Source organism: Eleutherodactylus coqui, chromosome 7 (genome assembly GCF_035609145.1).
Source record: "Eleutherodactylus coqui strain aEleCoq1 chromosome 7, aEleCoq1.hap1, whole genome shotgun sequence".
Lineage (NCBI taxonomy): Eukaryota > Metazoa > Chordata > Amphibia > Anura > Eleutherodactylidae > Eleutherodactylus > Eleutherodactylus coqui.
In genome coordinates, this window is record NC_089843.1 from 211,294,013 (window position 1) to 211,304,163 (window position 10,151).

General features: G+C 52.3%; 1 protein-coding gene across 2 annotated transcripts in view; it reads right to left on the minus strand.

Moving 5' to 3' along the window:
• GTF2E2 (general transcription factor IIE subunit 2) overlaps positions 1 to 9,476 on the minus strand; it is a 50,369-nt gene extending 40,893 nt beyond the window's left edge. The window contains exons 1-2 of one of the 2 annotated variants that reach the window (XM_066574312.1): positions 9,396 to 9,476; positions 1,249 to 1,406 (exon numbers count right to left, since the gene is read on the minus strand). In XM_066574312.1, the coding sequence (XP_066430409.1) occupies positions 1,249 to 1,402 (154 nt within the window). In that variant the 5' untranslated portion in view covers positions 1,403 to 1,406; positions 9,396 to 9,476. Of the gene's footprint in view, positions 1 to 1,248; positions 1,407 to 9,356 lie in introns of both variants that reach the window. The other variant, XM_066574313.1, reaches the window with a different exon arrangement.
• Between the last annotated feature and the right edge of the window lie 675 nt (positions 9,477 to 10,151).

Here is a 10,151-nt window from a genome sequence, read left to right on the forward strand (position 1 = left end):
AGGTAGAACACGAGGGGATTTTTTTTTGTATGTGCATTTCTCGTGGTGTGTGTCTTGGTTTGACCTTATTTTTACTTTACTTTTGTTTTAGTCCCCATAGGGGACTTGAACCTGCGATTGTTTGATCACTTATACAGTATAATGCAATGCCATGGTATTGCATCATACTGCATTTTTACCGGCATTGTATTAACAAACAATCATAGCAACTCTTGGGGCCTTCAGAAGGTCCCAGGCTGCCATGACACCCAGACAGCACCCCCGTGATCTCACTGTGGGGGAAGCCAATCGGGGCATTTAAATGCCGCTGTCAGGACAGCAAACAGAGTTATCTCCAAACATAGCTAGTGCATGCGGGTGTCAACTGTCAGAGACAGCCAATACCCACCTTGTATGGAGTGGACTCATGTAGCCGTACGCGGATCAGGAAGGGGATAAGTACAGACCCCAGTATAAATACAGACCCCTATAGCCCAGAATCCCCACCAAACCCCACAGTACATACAGAACCAGAAAAACTGCAGATCATTGACTCCCACGAACCAATACAAACCCTAAACGTAGCACCCAGTATAACCACAGACGCCACACAGCTTCCTCCGTCCCCTGGCTGGGCCATCTTACCGCATCTCTGAAGACCCTTCAACAATTCCTCCATACACCTGTCTAGTGCTGATCGCAAAAGGACCATGAAAACCGTAGCGGCACCGGCCTTCTGATGTGACTACCAGCCAGGCAATCGCTGCCTTAAGAAGCTGCAGCCTGGAGTCCTTGTATCCACGAGCTGCAGACTTCCCTCCCGCCACTGATTGACAGCCTTCTTACTATACTGTTATTAGGGATAAAGCTGTCAATCAGTGGCAGGTTAGTGGGGGGGAGCAGCAGCGTAATAATACAGGGTGTGTTCACATAGTGGAGTGGATTACACCCTCCGTTTGTAAAAGCCGATAAAGTGTGGGTCATCGCTGGAACCGGGTCCCTCGTTCATGCTGCACACAGGCAGGGCAGCAAAAACCTAGGGACAGATTCCCTTTAAACAAGTTTATGTCTCAGCCAGGCCCCTTCTTCACAGACAGTGGTGTATAGCGACATGGCTGTCAACAGGTCGCAAACGGTTTGTGCAAGCACTGCTGGAGCCAGAGTTTTGGGACTTTTTTTTTCTTTTTACACCAAGTGGATAAATCCCCCCAAAGGGTTACATGGAGGTGTATGCGGAGATCCCGTCAGGGGATATTCAGACGCACTAACCTGAGTTCTGCTTGGAACTGGATGTCCCACCTACATCAAGCTTGGCCTTCTTCTTCTTGGAAGACTCAGATGCGGCAGAACGTCTTTCCACTGCAGGAGTGTTCAACGCTCTCTTCTTGAAGAGTTCCCGATCTCTCAAGAGTGCGGGATCCATGATGCTGGGGAGACGACAGAAGGAATACACGTTATATCCAATCCCGGGAAGAGATACACATCTCATCTCTCTAAAGAGGAGCCGTCGCCTTAAACCTGCAGTCCCGTCTGCAAGGAGCAAGTTATAGGCTGCACTTGTCCCGCAGAACCACAAGTCTGCGCTACTACATGCTGCCTGCAGATGGCGCTGTGTACTTAACATGACCGATTCCCTTTAAATGGGTCCAGCCCCTCTCTCCCGCCTAATCTGTCATAGGACGCATGCACTATGCTTGCTGGGCATCGGACACTGTCCCACCTCCAAGCCCAATAGCAGATCATTTGGGAGAGGAGAGGGTCTGGATAAGCCCTTTAACCCTTTCCAATCCAATTTCCCTGCCCCCTTGCACGCTCTTCAGCTCTTATTTTGGGTGGGAAAGCACGGTGTGGATTCCTTGGCGTGCTGGGCGAGAGACACATGCGTGAGCACCCAATGACATGCGTACCTGTGGCGTGCCGCCATGCGCCATCTTGGCGTGTATTACACGTGTAGATAGATCATGCGGTGATTTTTCTTGTATTTTGCGCAATTCGTGTGAGCAGAAACAAGGGGGCCTAGAGGAAATTGGTACAGTATTCCACACGAAAAACTGCCGGGCCTGAAGATCCAGAAGAAGAATGTATGGGTACAGTACATTACGTGTAATACGCTGTGATCATACGCTCCTGTGAGCTGACCCTCCTCTGGATCAATCAGGTCCGGCGGCTCTCATCTCAGGACATCGGTGGACTGGTCAGAAGGGCCGCAGGAAGTTCTGTGGTCTCCACCAGTCCGGGCCCGAGTCACTGTGATCATTGTGTCAATTATTAAAGGGCCAGTAGTATTTAATTACAATGTTGCAAAAACACAGGAACGACTATAGAGGGGTCATTCCAAGTGAGCCAAGAGGGGGGGGGGGGGGGGGGGGGCGACAACCGATCATCTCTTGATTTTTCACACTTTTGTTCGTTGCTGGAATGTTGTATATAAAAGTCTCAGTTTTCAGACCCATCAGGTCAAGAAATACCAGGGAAGGAGAGAGGGATTTTTGAAGGTCACTGAGAACCATCATTTTTGAGGATTTGGATCTCGGTAATTAAGTGCAGGAAGATTTTGCTTTTCGTAAGAGGTGAAATAAAAAAAAATCTTCACAGTGACCGTTTAATGACAACTATGTCATTCATTCAGGGAGGCCTACCACATCCCCTAAACCGAACCCCTCTGTACTTCTCCTGATAACATGCTCCCTGACCAACCGACTGCAATCTGCTTGTATCGCTTCCATTGAGCCTCGGCTGAGGTTAAATCACCCGGCAGCTAAATCACCTGCCGTCATCGTTAATGAAGGGTTATGTTGTCGGTAAGAGGTCAGGAAGTTTATTTCTGAAAACTACAAAGAGCGCCTTCCTTAAAGGGGTTGTCTCACGCCAAAACGAGTTTTTTTCAATAGGCCCCCCGTTCGGGGCGCGAGACAAACCTAAGGGATGGGTTAAAAAAAAAAAAAGTTTATTACTTACCCGAATCCCCGCGCTGCGGCGACTTCTTTCTTCCTTTACCAAGATGGCCGCCGGGATCTTCATCCACGATGCACTGCGGGTCTTCTCCCATGGTGCACCGTGGGCTCTGTGCGGTCCATTGCCGATTCCAGCCTCCTGATTGGCTGGAATCGGCACACGTGACTGGGCGGAGCTACGAGGAGCAGCTCTCCGGCACGAGCGGCCCCATTCACCAGGGAGAAGACCGGACTGCGCAAGCGCGTCTAATCGGGCGATTAGACGCTGAAATTAGATGGCACCATGGAGACGAGGACGCCAGCAACGGAACAGGTAAGTGAATAACTTCTGTATGGCTCATAATTAATGCACGATGTATATTACAAAGTGCATTAATATAGCCATACAGAAGTGCTGAACCCCACTTGATTTCACGAGACAATCCCTTTAAATTTCAGGGTAAGAAACGTCAATTTTTTTAAATGTTTGTTCCAATTTTGCTTTAACTTGTTACGAAAAATATGTTAGGAACTGACCTATTATTATGAAGAGAATGAGGCCCTGTACGCCTCCCTACGTTCCAAAGAATATACAGAAGCAGCTCCCCGCACCGGACTCAATCCTAAAAAATGTACGGCATAAAGAATGAGAAGCCGCTTCAGCGGCAGCAGGATCCTCTTCCAATTTCAAAAAACAAGATTTCCTCCGACACTCAAATAAGACGTAATAAGTTGACCTTTCTTGTGTATTCCTTACAGGCATCTTTACAGGAGCAGAGAGGGAAAACAAGGAAGAGCCCAGAGTATAAGGCTTGAAACACGTAGAGTTCCTTGTTTTCTCTCTCTGCTCCTGTAAAGATGCTTTTAAGGAATACGCAACAAAGGTCAAGTTCTTATTACATCTTCTAGGAGTGCTGAAGGACGTCTTCTTATGCCAAATACTTTCAGAGATCTGATTTATCAAAAATTATGGTTCTTGGTGGCCTTTTGAAAATGGTTATACTGGTAACAAATAAGCAAAGTTTTGTAAAAATCTGTGATAGCCGGGTGTTACGCCTTAAAGGGGTTGTCCCGCGCCGAAACAGGTTTTTTTTTTTTTTTTCAATAGGCCTCCCGTTCGGCGCGAGACAAACCCAATGCATGTGTTAAAAAAAAAAAACATTTATTACTTACCCGAATCCCCGCGCTGCGGCGACTTCTTCCTTACCTTACTAAGATGGCCGCCGGGATCTTCACCCACGATGCACCGCGGGTCTTCTCCCATGGTGCACCATGGGCTCTGTGCGGTCCATTGCCGATTCCAGACTCCTGATTGCCTGGAATCGGCACACGTGATGGGGCGGAGCTACGAGGACCAGCTCTCCGGCACGAGCGGCCCCATTCACCGCACAGAAGACCGCACAGCGCAAGCGCGTCTAAAATCGCCAGGAGACGGCGATTTTAGACAGATGCATGGCGAGGGGGACGCTAGCAACGGAGCAGGTAAGTGAATAACTTCTGTATGGCTCATAATTAATGCACGATGTACATTACAAAGTGCATTAATATGGCCATACAGAAGTGTATAACCCCACTTGCTTTCATGGGACAACCCCTTTAAGTGACTTGTTCTGGAACGACCCTTTCCACAACATAGTAACTGACGTCAATGGAAATTGTGCAGCATTGCTGTAAAGTGAGAAGGTGCCTGGCTGCAGGCAATGCGGTATAGTGACACACACAGCGGTTTTCACTTCTACCAATACCTTCAGCAATTTGTAAAACTTGGGGGTCCAGACAAGGCGGATGTGCTGTGGAATTCCGCGAATTTGCACTGGAATCCTGCAGCATTTACAGTAGCAGCAAAGTGTAAATCAGCCTCCGTGTGGACCCGGTCAGTAAGCGAACCTTAAAGGGGTTGTCTCACGCCGAAACGGGTTTTTTTTTAATTCAATAGGCCCCCCATTCGGCGCGAGACAAACCCAAGGGATGTGTTAAAAAAAAAAAAAAAACCTGTTTAGTACTTACCCGAATCCCCGCGCTGCGGCGACTTCTTCCTTACCTTACTAAGATGGCCGCCGGGATCTTCACCCACGATGCACCGCGGGTCTTCTCCCATGCTGCACCGTGGGCTCTGTGCGGTCCATTGCCGATTCCAGCCTCCTGATTGGCTGGAATCGGCACACGTGACGGGGCGCAGCTACGAGGACCAGCTCTCCGGCACGAGCGGCCCCATTCACCAGGGAGAAGACCGGACTGCGCAAGCGCGTCTAAAAACGCCAGAAGACAGCGAATTTAGACGGATCCATGGCGACGGGGACGCTAGCAACGGAGCAGGTAAGTGAATAACTTCTGTATGGTTCATAATTAATGCACGATGTATATTACAAAGTGCATTAATATGGCCATACAGAAGTGTATAGACCCACTTGCTTTCATGAGACAACCCCTTTAAGTGACTTGTTCTGGAACGACCCTTTCCACAACATAGTAACTGACGTCAATGGAAATTGTGCAGCATTGCTGTAAAGTGAGAAGGTGCCTGGCTGCAGGCAATGCGGTATAGTGACACACACAGCGGTTTTCACTTCTACCAATCCCTTCAGCAATTTGTAAAACTTAGGGGTCCAGACAAGGCGGATGTGCTGTGGAATTCCGCAAATTTGCACTGGAATCCTGCAGCATTTACAGTAGCAGCAAAGTGTAAATCAGCCTCCGTGTGGACCCAGTCAGTAAGCGAAGGTAGGTACCTCAAAATGGTGGCAATAAAAGCTACAACTCTCCCCACAAAAAAAAGAAAAAACTTCATGGAGTTACGTTACCGGAAAAATAAAACAAATGCAGCAATGCAGATTGAAATGTTAAAGGGGTTGTCCCGCGAAAGCAAGTGGGGGTATACACTTCTGTATGGCCATAGTAATGCACTTTGTAATATACATTGTGCATTAATTATGAGCCATACAGAAGTTATTCACTTACCTGCTCCGTTGCTGGCGTCCCCGTCTCCATGGTGCCGTCTAATCTTCAGCGTCTAATCGCCCGATTAGACGCGCTTGCGCAGTCCGGTCTTCTCTGTGTTGAATGGGGCCGCTCGTGCCGGAGAGCTTGTCCTCGTAGCTCCGCCCCGTCACGTGTGCCGATTCCAGCCAATCAGGAGGCTGGAATCGGCAATGGACCACACAGAGCCCACGGTGCACCATGGGAGAAGACCCGCGGTGCATCGTGGGTGAAGATCCCGGCGGCCATCTTGGTAAGGTAAGTAAGAAGTCGCCGCAGCGCGGGGATTCGGGTAAGTACTAAACGTTTTTTGTTTTTTTTTAACCCATGCATTGGGTTTGTCTCGCGCCTATTGAAAAAAAAAAAACCTGTTTCGGAGCGGGACAACCCCTTTAATACACCTTTTTTTGCATGTATCTCATCGTTCTTCCTACAGATTATAACTGTTCCCAGCCTGGAAACCGGACAAGAAGGCGAGGAGACGTTCTCTCTGCAAGACTCTGCAAGCTCGTATGGACAGCGATGGTTTCATAGAATCTTCAGGCTGGGTTCACATGGGCCGGATTTGCCACGGAGATTTCGTCCGGAATTTAGCAGCGGCGAATCTGTCTGCGGCCGCTAATCCCGGAAATAGCCAGCCATGTAGACAAGATTTCTCAGAAATCTCATCCAGATGGGACGGTGAATCCATCGCGGCAAAGCCGGCGCTGCGGCGTGAATTCGCCAGCCACAGCATGCGAATTCTTTTCCATTGCGGCCATGCTCTTCTCTATGGGAGCACCGGCCACAACGGAAAAGCGTAAGGTCAAGCCGCTCCAAAACCGGCGTCTAAATACCACAGGTTTTGAAGCAGCCTAACCGCGAGATTTCAGCAGGGAATACGCCGTATGGCAATCCAACCTCAGTGTTTAGTGATGAAGCCGCCTTCCATCTTTCGGGCAACGAATGTAATGTCAGAATGTGGGGGAGGGAAACCCCACCTGTCTGCGTGGGGCGAATGTGACTCCTCTAAGGTGAATGTGTTTTGTGCTATAAGCTGTAAGGAAGCGCGGCAGTCACCCACTGGGGGAGGGGAGCGCGGCAGTCACCCACTGGCGGAGGGAAGCGCGGCAGTCACCCACTGGCGGAGGGAAGCGCGGCAGTCACCCACTGGCGGAGGGAAGCGCGGCAGTCACCCACTGGCGGAGGGAAGCGCGGCAGTCACCTACTGTGGGGTCACCTGCTGGGAGAGAAGCGCTGCAGTCACCTACTGTCGGGGTCACCTGCTGGGGGAGAAGAGCTGCAGTCACCTACTGTTGGGGTCACCTTCTGGGGGAGAAGAGCTGCAGTCACCTACTGTCAGGGTCACCTGCTGGGAGAGAAGAGCTGCAGTCACCTACTGTCGGGGTCACCTGCTGGTAGAGAAGCATAGCAGTCACCTACTGTCGGGGACACCTGCTGGGGGAGAAGAGCTGCAGTCACCTACTGTCGGGGTCACCTACTGGGGGAGAAGAGCTGCAGTCACCTACTGTCGGGGTCACCTGCTGGGAGAGAAGAGCTGCAGTCACCTACTGTCGGGGTCACCTACTGGGGGAGAAGAGCTGCAGTCACCTACTGTCGGGGTCACCTACTGGGGGAGAAGAGCTGCAGTCACCTACTGTCGGGGTCACCTGCTGGGGGAGAAGAGCTGCAGTCACCTACTGTCGGGGTCACCTGCTGGGGGAGAAGAGCTGCAGTCACCTACTGTCAGGGTCACCTGCTGGGAGAGAAGAGCTGCAGTCACCTACTGTCGGGGTCACCTGCTGGTAGAGAAGCATAGCAGTCACCTACTGTCGGGGTCACCTGCTGGGGGAGAAGAGCTGCAGTCATCTACTGTCGGGGTCACCTGCTGGGGGAGAAGCGCTGCAGTCACCTACTGTCGGGGTCACCTGCTGGGGGAGAAGAGCTGCAGTCACCTACTGTCGGGGTCACCTGCTGGGGGAGAAGAGCTGCAGTCACCTACTGTCAGGGTCACCTGCTGGGAAAGAAGCGCTGCAGTCACCTACTGTCGGGGTCACCTGCTGGGAAAGAAGCGCTGCAGTCACCTACTGTCGGGGTCACCTGCTGGGGGAGAAGAGCTGCAGTCACCTACTGTCGGGGTCACCTGCTGGGAGAGAAGTGCTGCGGTCACCTACTGTCGGGGTCACCTGCTGGGAGAGAAGAGCTGCAGTCACCTACTGTCGGGGTCACCTGCTGGGGGAGAAGAGCTGCAGTCACCTACTGTCGGGGTCACCTGCTGGGGGAGAAGAGCTGCAGTCACCTACTGTCGGGGTCACCTGCTGGGGGAGAAGAGCTGCAGTCACCTACTGTCGGGGTCACCTGCTGGGAGAGAAGAGCTGCAGTCACCTACTGTCAGGGTCACCTGCTGGGAAAGAAGCGCTGCAGTCACCTACTGTCGGGGTCACCTGCTGGGAGAGAAGCGCTGCAGTCACCTACTGTCGGGGTCATCTGCTGGGAGAGAAGCGCTGCAGTCACCTACTGTCGGGGTCACCTGCTGGGAGAGAAGAGCTGCAGTCACCTACTGTCGGGGTCACCTGCTGGGAGAGAAGAGCTGCAGTCACCTACTGTCGGGGTCACCTGCTGGGAGAGAAGAGCTGCAGTCACCTACTGTCGGGGTCACCTGCTGGGAGAGAAGAGCTGCAGTCACCTACTGTCGGGGTCACCTGCTGGGAGAGAAGAGCTGCAGTCACCTACTGTCGGGGTCACCTGCTGGGGGAGAAGCGCTGCAGTCACCTACTGTCAGGGTCACCTGCTGGGAGAGAAGAGCTGCAGTCACCTACTGTCGGGGTCACCTGCTGGGGGAGAAGAGCTGCAGTCACCTACTGTCGGGGTCACCTGCTGGGGGAGAAGAGCTGCAGTCACCTACTGTCGGGGTCACCTGCTGGGGGAGAAGAGCTGCAGTCACCTACTGTCGGGGTCACCTGCTGGGAGAGAAGTGCTGCGGTCACCTACTGTCGGGGTCACCTGCTGGGAGAGAAGTGCTGCGGTCACCTACTGTCGGGGTCACCTGCTGGGAGAGAAGAGCTGCAGTCACCTACTGTCGGGGTCACCTGCTGGGAGAGAAGAGCTGCAGTCACCTACTGTCGGGGTCACCTGCTGGGAGAGAAGAGCTGCAGTCACCTACTGTCGGGGTCACCTGCTGGGGGAGAAGAGCTGCAGTCACCTACTGTCGGGGTCACCTGCTGGGAGAGAAGAGCTGCAGTCACCTACTGTCGGGGGTCACCTGCTGGGGGAGAAGAGCTGCAGTCACCTACTGTCGGGTGATCGGCTCTGGGGTCACGTACTGTCGAGCCACCTGCTGTGCAACCTTACAGGTGAGGTACAAAAGGGACACGCCTGCCACCTGCTACAAGCTGCACAGAGGGCACATAGCACCAGTCACCAGCTGTGCCCACCACCACACACTGGCACATATACAATCATTTTAGAACGAGAAACAAGGCAAACTACCGCGCTGGCCGCGGGACTCCAGCCGCAGCCTCCGCTCACCTCCACCAACGACACTTCCCACACACGCCGGCTCTGTCGGTCCGACTTTTACATTGTGATTGTTGTGTGTCTCTCAATAAAGTTTCACAAGAAGAAGAAAAAAAGACGCAACGTCGCGCGTGGCCACGTCATGAGCGGAGTAGTGGTCGCAGCGTGGATGACGTCACCGCGAGTGTTATCCTCTTGGCAGTGCCCAGAATGCCCTGGTCTCTCAGCTCTGTGCCCCCCTGACGTGCAGGGTGTAGCAGGACGCGACATAGCCCCCTCCAGACTGTAAAATAGTGCAGTCATATCAGTGTCCAGACATGTGATAAGAAACAACTTGTCTACGGCCTGGCAATTCTAGGGGCTCATTCACACGAGGGCGGCCGCGCAGTGTGTTATGCAGTGAATAGAACCCGTTAATTTCACGGGGTTCGTTCAAACAAGCGTAATTTTTCATGCGGGGAGGGGAAATACGCTGCATGGCCTATTTTGGGGCGTATTACCGCAACAGGCGCGAATACGGAGGAAACGTGCAGCGAATACCTGCGACCTTGTGTGCATTTTTTTTTTTTTTTTTGCATGCAGAAATACGCAGTGTACTTGTGCGCACAAAAAGCTGCGTGAGCGGGTGACATATATGGGTTTAAGCAATGATCGGTTGCGAAAATGCGTCCCATATGTACCCGGCTGCCTGCAGTGCGCTTACACCCCTGTGAGTGTGCGCTGTAATAGCTAGAGTCGAGCGAACATACTCTGCCGAGCTTGGTGCTC